The sequence below is a fragment of the Muntiacus reevesi genome, chromosome 1 (assembly GCF_963930625.1).
Source record: "Muntiacus reevesi chromosome 1, mMunRee1.1, whole genome shotgun sequence".
Lineage (NCBI taxonomy): Eukaryota > Metazoa > Chordata > Mammalia > Artiodactyla > Cervidae > Muntiacus > Muntiacus reevesi.
Genome location: NC_089249.1, coordinates 20,592,496 through 20,607,089, shown reverse-complemented (window position 1 = coordinate 20,607,089; position 14,594 = coordinate 20,592,496). Strand labels below are relative to the sequence as shown.

The window sequence follows — 14,594 nt, the reverse complement described above, 5'->3', positions numbered from 1 at the left end:
GTGGACTCTAGCAGCCTATCTGCATGCAGGCCCCCTCTCTCCCCCAACCCAGGTCACTGTTTGGCCGGCCTGGTTGCTCAGGAGAGCTGCAGGCTCCTAGACCGGATGCTTGCTAGGCCTCCAGCAGCTGACCTGTCCAGCCTCTGAGCAGGTGTACTTTCAGGCCCTGGGAAGGGAGTGGCAGGAGGTGACGGGAGAGGTGGGTGGGGGCCAGCACTGGTGTCTGGGGCCCTTCCTGTCAGCGGGGCCCACTTCCATAGAAGTTCTGGGGTTCCTCCCTGCCTCTCCCAGCTTGTGGAGGCTGCAGCGTTCCTTGGCTGTGGCTGCACGCCTCCATCCTACCCCTGTCTGTTCATGGCCTTCTCCACTGACTCTTTGTGTCTCTTATAAGGATGCTAGTTACTGGATTTAGGTAATCAATGTTGATCTCAAGATATTTCACCTAAAGGATTTTCAGAGACCTTTTTCCACCTAAGGTCAATACACAGTTGCAGAGATTAGGTCGTGGACATACTTTTTGGGGAGCCGCCATGTAACTCACTACAGGACCCACAAATGTTAGTTCTCCCCTTAAGGTCCTGTGGATTGGCTGTTCTCCTTGTGCATGGGAAGTACTGGATGGTGCCCTCCTCTGCACATCAAGGGGAGGGAGCAGGCCCCAGGGCTGCCTGACCACCCATGCCCGAGCATGAGAGCCCAGGGTCTACAGATTCCAAAGTCCCCTGTGGAAGGGAGGGGTCCTTGCTCCCTCTCCAGGCATGCACGTGTGTCTGTGGAGCCTAAAGCATGCTAATGCCGCCCCTCATCCAGCCTCTCTTGTTCCCCCTGCGCATCCCTCCTCACTGCTGGCCCTTGAAGTGGACCGTCCACCCTGGTTCCCACAAGTGCTCACCTCTTCATTTGCCTCCACTGATCCATCAACTTTCCCACTGGTCTCTGCTGGTGTTAGAGACTTCATCCCTAACTCTGCTCAGTTGCTTATTTTTTCCAGAAAATTCCAGATCTTGCATCCTGACTATGGTTATGAGCACAAAAGCCGGCTTCTGCACATGGCTGGCAAGTGTCTGGCTCAGTGGTTCTGTGCTGAGAATGTGAATCCAATGTGTTAAGTGCAATACACTGCACCGGGCCCTCTGCACACAAGTGAAACCACGAATCACAAAAGAAGACGGTAGACCTTATCACCTAGATTCCATCTTATTTTTCCTGGGGACCCTAGTGGGCTTTTCCAGTGATACTGGTGATTTCTGGTATTGGAAGAATCTGTTTTTGGAAATTAGTTTATCAGTTAAATCTTGACTACTAATGGAAATGAAAGGATGGGCATGTGGATAATTAAAATCGATGAACCGCTGGAAGGGAGACAAGTTGGTAAAGTAGAATGACCTTGAACTCACCTCCTCTCAGGAGCACACCAAAAATCACGTCTAACTGCTGAACAACTATTGATAAAAAAAAGACTGGAATCTACCAGAAAAAAAAAAAAATTATACACCCAAAGACCTAAATTAGGAGAAATCACGAGACAGTAGAAGGTGTGCACTTACAATATAGTCAAATCCCATCTCACCCAGGTGAGCACGTCACAAACTGGAGAGTAATTATATTGGAGAAGTCCTCCTACAGGAGCGAGAGCTCTGAGCCCTACACCAGTCTCCCCAGCATGGGGGTCTGGCATCAGGAGGAAGAACCTCCAGATCTTTTGGCTTTCAAGGTCAGTGGGGCTTGATTGTAGGAGCTCCACAGGACTGAGGGAAAGACTCCACTCTTGGAGGATGCACACAAGATGTCACACACCAGGACCCAGGGCAAAAGCAGTGACTCCATAGGAGCCTGGGCCAGACCTACCTGCTGATCTTGGAGGATCTCCTGGGGAGGTGGGGGAAGTTGTGGCTCTCTCTGGGGTCATAAAATCTGGTGGTGCACATAGCAGGGAGTGTTCACCTATGTGAACTCGCTGCAGGCAGGTATCTTGGGTCCTTGGCACCTGATCTTACCCTGCTACTAGAAATCATCAGGCCAGACAACCAATAGGGTGGGAACACAGGCCCACCCATCAGCACATAGGTTTCCCAGACTTCCTGAGCCCACAGCCACCTCTTGACACAGCCCTGCCCACCGGAGGGCCTAGACCCGGCTCCACTCATCAGGGGGCAGACACTGGCCCCTCCCTGCAAGAACCCTGCACAAGCCTCACCCACCAGGGGGCAGACACCAGAAGCAAGAAAACAGATCTTGTAAGTGAGTGTGCAAACGCAGGTCAGAACTACCTGCACCAACTGGTTCCTGGCCCTTGGGTGACGAGAGGGGAGTGTACTGCTGGGACTCCGGACATCCTCAAAGGGCCAATTCTCCAAAGCTGAGAAGCATAACTCACCCACTACATACAAGTAGAAATTGAAACAAAATGAGATGGCAAAGAAATACGTTCCAGATGAAGGAACAAGATAAAATCCCAGAAGAACGAAGTGATGTGAAGATAGGCAATCCATCCAAGAAAGAGTTCAGGGTGATGATTGTAAAGATGATCCAAGAACTTGGGGAAAAAAATGGATGAAGAGAATGAGAAGTTACAAGAAATTTTTAGCAAAGAATTAGAAAAGATAAAAAACAACCAGAGTTGAAGAATAAGATAGCTGAAATGAAAAATACACTAGAAAGAATCAATAGCAGAATAAGGCAAAAAAAAATGAATCAGTGAGCTGGAAGAGTGGTAGAAACCCTGTTGTGAAGCAGAATAAAGAATGAAAAGAAATGAGAGTTTAATGGACTTTTAGGACCATATCAGATGGACCGACATTTGCATTGTAGGGTCCCAGAAGGAGAAGAGAAAGGGCCTCAGAAAATATTTGAAGAGATAACAGCTGAAAACTTCCCTAACATGGGAAAGGTAACAGTTACTCAAGTTCAGAGTGAAACATAAGTCACCCACTATATACATAAAAATACAAATTTCAGAAATTTAGAAATAGACAGTCCCATACAGGATTAACCAAGGAGGAACATGCTGAGACACATAATAGTTACACTGAAAAAAATGAAAAACAAAGAGAAAATATTAAAAGCTACAAATAATACACAAGGAGGACATCCCCGATGGTTCCATAGTTTGGTATCTGCTTTCCCATGCAGGGGACGTGGATTCAATCCCCGATCTGGGAAGATTCCACTTGCTGTGAGGCACTGAGCCCGTGCCCCACAAGCACTCAGCCCGCGCTCTGCAACAATAGAAGCCACGGCGATGGGAAGCCCACACACCACAATGGAGAGTAGCCCTTCTCGCTGCGACTGGAGAAAGCCTGCACGCAACAACAAAGACCCAGTGCAGCCAAAACAACAACAATAATAAAGTTTAAAAAAGAAAGCACAGCCCCGCTGTCAAGGAGCCACAGGGGAGAGACAGACCTGTTTCAGGATGCATCACTATGAGAAAGAATATGTGTATACTAGGGAATATTCATAAGACTATCAGCTAATATTTTAGCAGACACCCTACAGGCCAGATGGGAGTGGCACTGTATATTTAAAGTTATGATAGGGAAAACCTACAACCAAGGATACTCCTCCCAGCAAGGCTCGGATTCAGATTTGTTGGAGAAGTAAAAATCTTCACAAACAAGCAAAAGCTAAAAGGATTTATACCAACAATCCAGCTTTACAACAAATACTAAAGAATTTCTCAAGGGAAAAAAAAAAAGACCACAATTAAGAATCAAGAAAAAATATGAAATGGAAAAGCTCACTGGTAACTGCCAAAATACCGTAAAGGCAGGAAACTATTCACATACAAATATGATATCAAAACAAATAATCATGATAGGAGAAGGGTACAAATGCAAGGTATTTAAATGAATTTGAAATTAAGAGACCACCTTAAAATGATTCTATATATATATAGACTGTTATACCAAAACCTAAGGGTAACAAATCAAAAATCTATAATGAGTTTACACACAAAAAAGAAAAAAGAATCAAAACATAACACTGAAGATAGTCATCAAATCATAAGAGAACAAAAGAGGAAAAGGGGAAAGAAAGACCTATTAAATTCAAAACAACAAAATAGGAATGCTCATCTCAATAATTACCTTGAATGTAAACCGATTAAATGCTCCACCAATAGACACAGATTGGCTGAATGGATTAAAAAATAAGACCCATATTTATGCTGTCTATAAGAGACCGATGTCAGATCTACAGACACATACATATAGACTGAAAGTGAGGGGATGGAAAAAGGTATTCCATGCAAATGGAAAGCAAAAGAAAGCTGGAGTGTGGGGTCAAATCCTATGGGTCCCTCCCTTGACTCTCTATGCTCATCATAGAGAGTGGCTCAGTGGTAAAGAATCTGCCTGCCAATGCAGGAGACACAGGTTCAGTACCTGATCTGGGAAGATCCCACACACTGTGAAGCCACTAAGCTGGTGCATCACAACTATTGAGCCCTAGAGAGTCCGAGAGCCCACTGAAGCCCGTGTGCCCTAGAGCCTGAGGCCCCCAACAAGAGAAGCTGCCACAGTGAGAAGCCTACACACCACTAGTGAGTTGTCCCCACTCGCTGCAACTAGAGAAAAGCCCACACGGCAACAAAGACCCAGCACAACCAAAAGTAAAAGAAACGAATAAATAGAATTACATACCTATAAAAAAGAAAGCTGGAGTAGTAATACTCATATCAGACAAAATAGCCCTTGAAATAAAGACTGTTACAAGAGACAAAGAAGGACACTACATATGATTTTTTAAAATTTTTATTTTGTACTGAGGTATAGCCAATCAGCAATGTTGTGATAGTTTCAGGTAAATAGCAAAGAGATTCAGCCACACATATACAGGTATCCATTCTCTCCCAAACTCCCCTCCCATCCAGACTGCCACATAACATCCAGCAGAGTTCTGTGTGCTATGCAGTAGATCCTTGTTGGTTATCCATTTTAAATATAGCAGTGAGAAGGACACTACATATGATTGAGGATTCAATCCAAGAGGAAGATATAAGAATTGTAAATTTATATGCACCCAATGCAGGAGCACCTCCCTATATAAGGCAAAAGTTATCAGACATAAAAGGAGACACTGACAGTAACAAAATAATGTGTGTGTGTGTTAGTAGCTCAGTCGTGTCTGACTCTTTGTGACTCCATGGACTGTAGCCCACCAGGCTCCTCTGTCCATGGAATTCTTCAGGCAAGAATACTGGAGTGGCTAGCCACTCCCTTCTTCAGGGGATCTTGCCAACCCAGGGATCAAACGTGGGTCTCCTGCATTGCAGGCAGATTCTTTGCCATCTGAGCTAGTGGGGTACTTTAACACTCCACTTACACCAATGGACAGATCATTGAGACGGAAGATTAATAAGGAAACACAGGCCTTAAATGGCACATTAGACCAGATGGACTTTATAAAGCCTCCTGTCTGAAAGCAGCAGAAAATGCACTCTTTTCAAACGTATATGCAGCTGTCTCCAGGGTAGATCACATGCTGGCTTACAAAACAAGCCTTGGTAAATTTAAGAAAGCTGAAATCATATCAAGCATCTTTCCAACCATGACACTATGATACTAGAAATCAGCTACAATAAATAAACTGCAAAAAACACAAACATGTGGATTTTAGCCCTGGTATTTTTCACTCAGACTTTCCACTGGGATTACTAAAACATCAATATATTTGTACCATTTTTCAGATGAGAAAACTGAATACTGCTTTCTCCTCCCTGAGATACCCCTCCCTGAGACTACTTTAGTTGAATAAGAACCTGCAGCAGAAACAAACTCCTGGTCCCTGTGGCCTGCTAGATGAAGGTCAAATCCTATGGGTCCCTCCCTTGACTCTCTATGCTCATCATAACCCTGCCCTAGCCCATTTGTCGCACCTCATCTCCTGCTGTTCTGGCCATCACCCCAATAGCTCACCCCCTCTTCTTGCCTCCACACTTTCATGCTGCAATACTTTGGGTCAAGTGGAAAAAGGTCATGTAGAAGAACTGCCACACTGTAGACTAATTAACGTGCAATAATTGAAGGAAGGAAGAGGGGCATTTACTGTGCCCCCAACGAGTGCCAGACCTGTGGAGACACTGGGGATAGTGTGGTGAACTGGCAGACATAGTTGTTGCCTTTCTGGAGATTTTTCTCGAATGGGCTGCAGATGTGGTTAATGGCAGCAGGAAGTGAAGTAACTGGGGCTTTGTAACTCTGGGCAGGATTTCTCCCGAGCTGATGGCCTTGGGCCAGGGCTGGGGGTGGGAAGCGCCCTAATGTCACAGCAGCAGAGAGGAGGCTTTGAACTGCACAGCCCTACCAGCCCCTCCCCACCCCATTCACTCAGCTTCCATGGTGGGAGCCTGCATCTGCTTTACAGGCCTCCCTGTAAGTGGCGCCCCCAGCACTTAGCAATTGGAGGAAGCAAGGCTGGGAGCCTTGCAGAGAAGGCCGGTGAAAGGAGAGGCCTTTATAGGCGTCACCCGTGCAGTGAGGCCCAGCCCAGTGGCCCTTGGCAACACCCCAGCCTCAAGTGGGCCCCTTGGCAGGAGGACCTGGCTGGGCCTCTCTCCGGCCACTCTCTGTGGGACGAAGGGCTGAGCAAATGAGCCCCAGTCTCTCTGGTCCTGCCTGAACTCTCCACCTGTCTCTGCTTCTCACACCCACACACACTTGATCATAAAAGGAGTAGGTGGGAGCAGGGAGGAGGTCAAGGGTTAACCAGAGGCCCCTCAGCAATCACTTCAGGTGTCCACTGTTTTCTTCAGAAACCTTGGGAATTTTGCTTTCCACCCTCTGGTACATCAGTCTGTTTTCCTGGAACCCAATTCCCTCCCCTCCTGCCACCAAGGGCCGGAGTACATCTGATGGCAGAGAGGGTCCCCTTTCTTTCTAGCATGGCTTCCCTCAGGCCCTGCCACAGTCCCTGTCCCCACAGACACGCTTCCCCCTCCTTAGAAGGCAGCCTTCCCATCCTCTCCTCCTGGATCGTACCCCCCACCGTGTCACCAACGTCCTATGAACTCGACCTCCACTCTGTACCACAGCCATTTGTTTCTCTGGCTGCCTCAGCCTCCACGGTGGCCACCCTCTATGCCCCCAGTCCTCAGCGCAGGCCTAGCCCTGAGCTGGACCACGCGGGGAAAAATGAGAGAATGAAGGAATGAATAGGAAGGGCGATGGCCACTCAGGGACTGGTGTCAGCTTTCCAGAGATGTCCACACCCTAATCCAGGAAATCTGTGAACATGCTGCCTCAAAAAGCAAAGGGTTCCTTGCAGGGGTGTTTACATTAAAGATCTGGAGATAGGAGGAAATTCTGCCCTGGACTGCAGATTCATCCTGGACCTGAAAGTTCTGCCGTCCCTTCCTGACAGCCTGCCTGGCAGACTTCAGGCCTGTCTGGCCCTCCTACTGCTGCAGAAGCCAGTTCCTCACCATCAATCCATCCATCACTCAGTATTGTCCACTGAAGGAAGGCGCAACCTAAAAGTTGAGCATTGCTTTATATTCATTCAATGACCTTACTGAGACTAGTCCAACAGCCAGTCTCTTGGGAGCTCTGCAGCGCTCTTCCAAAGAGGTAAAGGAGGAGACAGGACGTATAGGAGTTTTCGCTGAAAAAAGAAATATCCCCCAATCCCCTCTGGAAAAAAAAACCCAAACAAACATGTAGTAGAACATCAAATAATTACTGCTAATCAACAAGTAATGGTTACTGAAGGGGAAGGGGTGTGGTGAGATAAATTAGAGGTTTAGAATTAACGGATAAACACTACTATATATAAAATAAATAACTGAGAAGGACCTACCATATTGCACAGGGAACTATACTCAATATTTTTTAATAACCTATAAGAGAAAAGAATCTGAAAAATACATACTCTTTGTATATATACATAACAGAATCACTGTACTATATACCTGAAACTAACATGATCTTGGAAATCAACCATAGTTCAATTTAGAAAACTTGACGAACACAGAAGCTAGAAAGTTCTATTTGTTTTCTGCCTGGGGTCCCCTTGAGGTGATGTAGATCTTTGGTGAAACGTTCAGAGGGGCACCATGGAGAGATGCAGAAATCAGAGCAAGAGAGGTCATACGTGATGCTATGTCACAGCCTCTCCCCTCTACATGCCAACAAAGGACAGACAGAGCAAGAGGTTGGGGCTGGTGTCATGAACTGGGCTCCCTGATCATGTGATTGTTGGGCAAATAGAAAGGTGTTGGTTTCCTATTAAGCTTTTTAAAAATAATTGCAGAGGAAGCAGATCTAGAGACATGAACGAATTGGTGACACTTCTTCTGTATTTTTTTAAAAAATACTTTTTGAATAGTGGTACTTGAAGCTTTGTGACTCATCTTGAGCCAAGAGGGAGAAGTTAGGGAAGAAAATGACATGTTTTGAATACAAGAGGATTTAAGGATTTCTCTTCCTTTGGGAAAATGGCATAGTCCAGACAATAGCCTAAAACAAGTCAGGAGACCAGCCCAGTTTCCCCCTCTGTCTCGCTTCCCCTCTAACAAGGTACCTTCTTCTCTTGGCCCCGCACATGTCCCTGCTCCCTATACTGCCCTGGTAGGGGCCAAGTCCAGCCCTCCTACAGACTCTCATAGTTCCGGGTGAGCTCTTCCAACTTCTTCTGCAGCTCCGCGGCCAGCTGCCTCATCCTTTCTGCTGTCTCTGTCTTTGCCCCTTCATGCAAGTGCTTTGCCTCTTTCACCAGTAAGGCCACATCCATCAGGAGGGCAACCCCTGCCGTGGCTGCACCCATGATCCGGGCACTTTTGGTCATTGCCAGAGCTGTACCTCCAAATGCTCTCTGCACCTGCTTGCTGCTTTGGACGGAGACTCGCCCCGTAGTCATGAAGCGCTTAGCGTGGGACGCCAAACGAGGGTTGACTTTGGCCAGCTTGATGGCACGAACATTTTTCCCAATGCCTTTCACGGCTTGGATGAGGTTCTTTGTAGAGGAAACAATCTGGGTTGTGCTTTCATGTAAAACCTCTGCAAACGCCCCCTCTTCATTGATATCTGTTGGCACAAGGCGACTGGCTTCGGTTTCTGCTGATGACCTGCTTACGTGTTCCACAATGCTGGTGGACACGCTGGTCACAGCAGCCGCCGCTCCCAGCCCTAACCCAGTGGCCGAGAGTCCCAGACTGATGCCTGCTGTCACGGGTGCCAGAGTCAGGCCAAGGATGGTCAGGACGCCAGACACAGCGCCGGCAGAGTTGGCCACCACGCTGGAGATGGTGCAGTCCCTGTGCACCTTGTCGACCTTGTCTGCCAGCGCATGGAGCTTTGTTATGCTGTCTTCCAGCTCCTGTTTCACCCGAGGAAATTCCTCCAAAAACCGCTTCCTGTCCAGCTGGTCCTGTTGTGGCCTGTGTTGGTCCTTCTCTACCAAGTCTGTTTTCAGCTCCAGCAGCTTTTCATGTAGTGCATCTGTCTCTTCCCTGTAACAGGGAACATCAAGGGACTCCATAAAATAGGCTTGACAAGAGCTATCCTGTGTAAACCACAGATATTTTATTACAAATCACAAGGAAAGAATTTTACAAATGTAAAATATTTTTCAACATTAAGCATGTTTGGACATTGTAGACACTCCATATACTTATTCTGTCATGGGAAAAATCAGCAAAGGTCATCTTAGAATATACTTAACTTCAGAAAGTTATTTGATAAAGATGCCTCAGAGGCAGGTCAACACCAACACTTCCAAATTTAGAGTGGGAACGCCACAGAGAAACAAAGAGAAGTGGGATTGGAGGAGAAAACCTTCATTCAGGGGCCTCAGTGTCTAGTGAGGAGTCAACCTGCTCTTTGCCCTTGGCTACTGGAAAGTGGTCCTTAAGCCCTAGAATATTCTGACTGATAGGAGTGTCCTCCTCTGCCTGGGACTTTAGACACTGGACAGTCTGACAAAGTGACATAATGGGGCCTTGGGTCACGTGGTGTCAGTTCTCACCTCTGGAGGAGCTGGACTCTAGGGCATTAGTCTGACCTCTGGGTGGGGGCTGGAGTAAACAGGTCAGGATAACTTGTTGTTAAAAAGGGTGAGGGTCCCTGGTGGGCAGTGTTCCGTGTGTCCTGCCACACACTGAATACAGGACAGTAATGCATCCTGATGAAAATGGAAGCTTCGTGTGTGAAACCTGCCCAGACTCTGCCCTGTGGCTGATGGGAACATTCATCCTTCCCTGTAATAAACTGTAACTGGGATCATGAAGCTTTCAGTGAGTTCTGTGCATCCTTCTAGGGAATCCTCAGACCTTCAAGTAGCTTTGGGAACCCCCAAACTTGCCATTGATGTCAAATGTAAGGACAGTCCTGGGGATTGTGCCCTTGAAATTTACAGATTGGCTAACTCTGTGTACATAGAATTTTTTTAAACACATTACTCAGAGCTATAAGGACCCTTAAAGGTCATTTTGCCTGGCATCTGCTCTCCCTCAAGCCTGATAACATTGGTCTTCCCAGCTGCAGGTCACTGGGTCTATCCACTGTCCCAGCTGATAGAGAACCAGGAGATGTGCTGTGAGCCTGTTTCCCTGGGACTCTCCAGCCCACCTCCCTGACTCCTGACTCATCACCCAGCACCCTGACTCTCAGGGGTCACCAGCCTAACTCACACTTTACCTGTGACAACTTCACCTGCCTGCCCTCCAAGACTGTGTACAACTTTATGGAACCTCTAAAGATTCAAGAGACTTGAGGAAACACCCATCTGAACGGCTGAGCCTGAGGAGACCGGCACTTGCACAGCTGGTGGGGGAAGCGTGTCCTCTTGGGTGGGGATGCATGAGGCTCCTCAGAATCCCTCAAACGACACACAATCGCAGCCACTCATTGTGACCCTGGAGGGCTCCCTGAGCACGGCCTTCCACTGTCAGGGTGGCTCCATGCAGATTAGAAGATGGTCCCAGATGGAGTGAGAACCCAGGTCCCAGGCAGGGTGTGCAGACACAGTCACCCAGGGCCCTCTAGCCCAGCATGAGGGGATCCTGTCAGGGAGGGAAGAAATGTCCCCCCTCCCACTCAGGGGACCTCTGCTAGGGTCACAGCCCCTTCGGTTTGTGTCCTTGAGGCCCACTCTCCTCACTCTAGTCCTGGTCCTGCTGCTCAAGCCTGCCTACTAGTCCTCCAACTTGGACCCTCTGCTCCACCCTGACCCTGGATCTGACCCTGATGCAAGCCTCCCTGGGCCTTTGGACGAGATGATTCCATTTGGTTCCCCACCTCTGACCCTGCAGTTCACTCTGAGGCCATCACCACAATCCATCAGATTGAACTGCTATTCCCATTGGACATAGGACAGATCTGAGGCTCCAAGACATAAGCCCAGAGCCCCAGAGCTGGGCAAGACTAGAGCCAGGACCCCACCAGCTCCATTCAGTTCCTCTCCAGCCTCTCTGCCATATGGGGCAGCAGGATCTTGCAGGGCTGGTACAGTTCCTAAGATGGGGAACGAGAGCACTCTAGTCAGAATCCCAGGAACACAAAGTGATGCTGGTGTCAGGATTTTCTGACTTATCCTAAATAGGGCCCCACCTGGTTTTCATCACCAGGAAAAAGGACCTTGGTTCCTGTCTCTTTCCAAAAAGCTTATTTTAAAAGTTAACATTGAACACCTACTCTGTGGGCTTCCCTGGTAGCTCAGCTGGTAAAGGATCTGCCTGCAATGCAGGAGACCCTGGGTCACATCCCTGGGTCAGGAAGATCCCCTGGAGGAGGGCATGGCAACCCACTCTAGTATTCTTGCCTGGAGAATTCCATGGACAATTAGCCTGATGGGCTACAGCCCATGGGGTTGCAAAGAGTCGGACACGACTGAAGCAACTAATCACCGCACAGCACACCGACTCTGTGTCAGTCATTACAGAAGCACTTTGCATGCATGACCTCAGTGTCCTCACAATAAAACTGAACAAATGAAGAAACTAAGGCCAAGAGTAGATCGATAACTTGTCCAAGGCCATGTAACCTGCCCCCTTCTTTGCACGTTTCATCTCTTCTCAACCTGAGACCGTTCACTACCAGAAAATGACACGGAGGAAACTTTCCTCATAGAATCTTGAGAAGGAACATCCTCGACCCCCAACCATAGTCCTGCCTGGAGGAGGTGTGCCTGCCAGGAGGAAGCTACCCTGGTGCAGGAGGATACAGGTGACATTTCTGATGCACCCGTGCATGTTACCTGGACAAATCAGCCTCAGCCACAAAACTCTCCCAGGCTTCCTCTTCAGTGAGCAGGAGTTCCAGCTGTTCTCTGCTCACTGTGTCCTGCAAATACTGAATGATATTCTCAAAAAAGTTTTCACTCTCTAGATGGAAAAAAAATAAGATTAGAGGAAATAATGACAGAATCTAAATGGTATTGAGTATAAACTGGTTAATCTTCCTGAGTAGCAGTCATCTGGGGTTCCTGTTGATGGATTCACCTGGGGTTATGGGTGGACTGTATCCACCTCCTACCCAATTCATAAGTTGAAGCTCGAACTCCCCACCCCCATATCTAGTAGAAGATAGGGCCTTTAAGGAGATAATTATAGTGAAATGAGATAACAAGTGGGGGGCCCTAATCCAATATGATTGGTGTCCTTATTTGAAGAAGATACCAGATATCTTCCTCCCTCTCTTTCCTGCAGCATAAAGAGCTGTTATTTTTTCTTATTTATTCTGCTTCACTAAGAGTGAAAGGAATCCAGGGCATACATGGAAGGAATCCAGAGCACTAACTGTGTGTTGATTGATTGGGGTGAGTGGGAGAAATAACTGAGTCTCTGCAGGGGTGTTTGAGATCAATAGAACCAGTACTGGGTACTGCCTGAGGCAGTCACACCTGGCAAACAGGTGTTTATATGTGGGAGCACTAAACAGATGCCTGAACACAGCATGGAGGAAGGAGGATCCTGGAGGAGGGGGAGAGGTTTGCATCTGGAACTAACATATTTCAGGTAGAGGGGACAGCACTGCACTAGGAAGGGCCTAATACGTGGCCCAGGCCACGCTTGTTGTTGTTCAGTCGATAGGTCCTGTCCGACTCTTTGCAACCCTATAGATTGCAGCATGCCAGGCTCCTCCATCCTCCATGATCTCCTGAAGTTTGCTCAAATTCATATCCATGGAATCAGTGATGCCATCAAACCATCTCATCTTCTGTCATCCCCTTCTCCTTCTACCTTCAAACTTTTCAAATGAGTCAGGTCTTAGCATCAGGTGGCCAAAATATTGGAGCTTCAGCTTCAGCATCAGTCCTTCCAATGAATATTCAGGACTGATCTCCTTTAGGATTGACTGGTTTGATTTCCTTGCAGTCCAAGGGAATCTCAAGAGTCTTCTCCAACACCACAGTTTGAAAGCATCAAATCTTCGGGGCCAAGCCCGCTTTATGGTCCAACCCTCACATCTGTACATGGCTACTGGAAAAACCATAGCTTTGATTATAAACACCTTTGTCAGAATGGCCCAGGCCATGGACACACATTGTATTTGATTCTCATAACAACAAAATGTAATATTCTTTTCATTTTACAGGTGAGTTCAGGTAAGGCAATCCAGGTCACACAGGTGGGAGGTGGCAAAGCTCAGATTGGGGTTCAGTTCAGAGTCTACTGACCCTTGAAAAGCAACTAGGCTGGTGGCAGGGGGAGAGCCAGAGGAGCAACCTCTGTAGTGATGCCCCAGGGTCTGGGAGCAGGAGGAGGATCGGAAAAGGGAGAGGGCAGGAGAAGGCCCAGAGATGCTGGGGGGCCTCCTCTCCACATCCTGCCTGGCCTCGGGGACTCCATCTGCTGTCCCCCCTCCCTGCGGGCTGTCTTGGCCTCACTTCTGAGTCATTAGCTGGGCTTAGGGGGCTGGAGGGGAGGAAGTGAATACCTTGGCTGTGGCTCTCTGAGGAGACAGCTGGGAAGGAGGCTGAGGGAACAGGCCCCTTGCACTCTGCTTATCCATCCCCTTCTTGGTTCTTGATTCCTCTGTAGGTTAACTCAGACTGGAGACGCTGAGAGGGTAAGAGGTAGGAAGGCCAGAGGCCCCCAAATGGAGGAAATAGGCTGCAAGTGTCAGACATTTTTATCTCTCTCTTAAGTGGCAGGAGGAAACAAACTACAAGTGTCAGACTGTTTTCCCCTTCTCTATACAAAATTAAAAGGAGGTTTCTTTTAAAATTCTGTGTTGCCGTGATGACACCTGGTTCCACTTGGACTTAACTTTTCTCAAACCTTAAGAGAACCAATGCATTTTTTTCTCTTTTCTTAAGCTATGTTAATGAACTATGTATTGAGAGGGTAACAGTCAGGAAGGCCAGGGGTCTCCAAATGGAGGAAATAGGCTGCAAATGTCAGACATTTTTATCTCTCTTAAGTGGCAGGAGGAAACAAACTAGCGATATTTTTTTCCTTCTCTATACAAATTTAAAAAGCGGTTTCTCTTAAAATACTGTGTTGCCATAATGACATCTGGTGTCACTTGAAGTTAACTATTCTCAAACCTTGAGTTAACCAATGTATTTTTCTTATGGAAATGTTTATCTTAAGCTATGTTAATGCACTATGCATTTACCACAAACTCTGTCTTCAAGTGTGTTCTGCCTAATGG

The 14,594-nt window shown here is 47.4% G+C and overlaps 1 protein-coding gene across 3 annotated transcripts in view; it reads right to left on the bottom strand.

The window, feature by feature from the left end:
- Positions 1–4,771: 4,771 nt before the first annotated feature.
- The window catches only part of LOC136170647 (apolipoprotein L2-like), a 45,473-nt gene continuing 35,650 nt past the window's right edge, over positions 4,772–14,594 (bottom strand). For 2 of the 3 annotated variants that reach the window (XM_065939024.1, XM_065939033.1), the window contains exons 3-4: positions 12,193–12,319; positions 4,772–9,448 (exon numbers count right to left, since the gene is read on the bottom strand). In XM_065939024.1, the coding sequence (XP_065795096.1) occupies positions 8,590–9,448; positions 12,193–12,319 (986 nt within the window). In that variant the 3' untranslated portion in view covers positions 4,772–8,589. Of the gene's footprint in view, positions 9,502–12,192; positions 12,320–14,594 lie in introns of those variants that run through there. The other variant, XM_065939043.1, reaches the window with a different exon arrangement.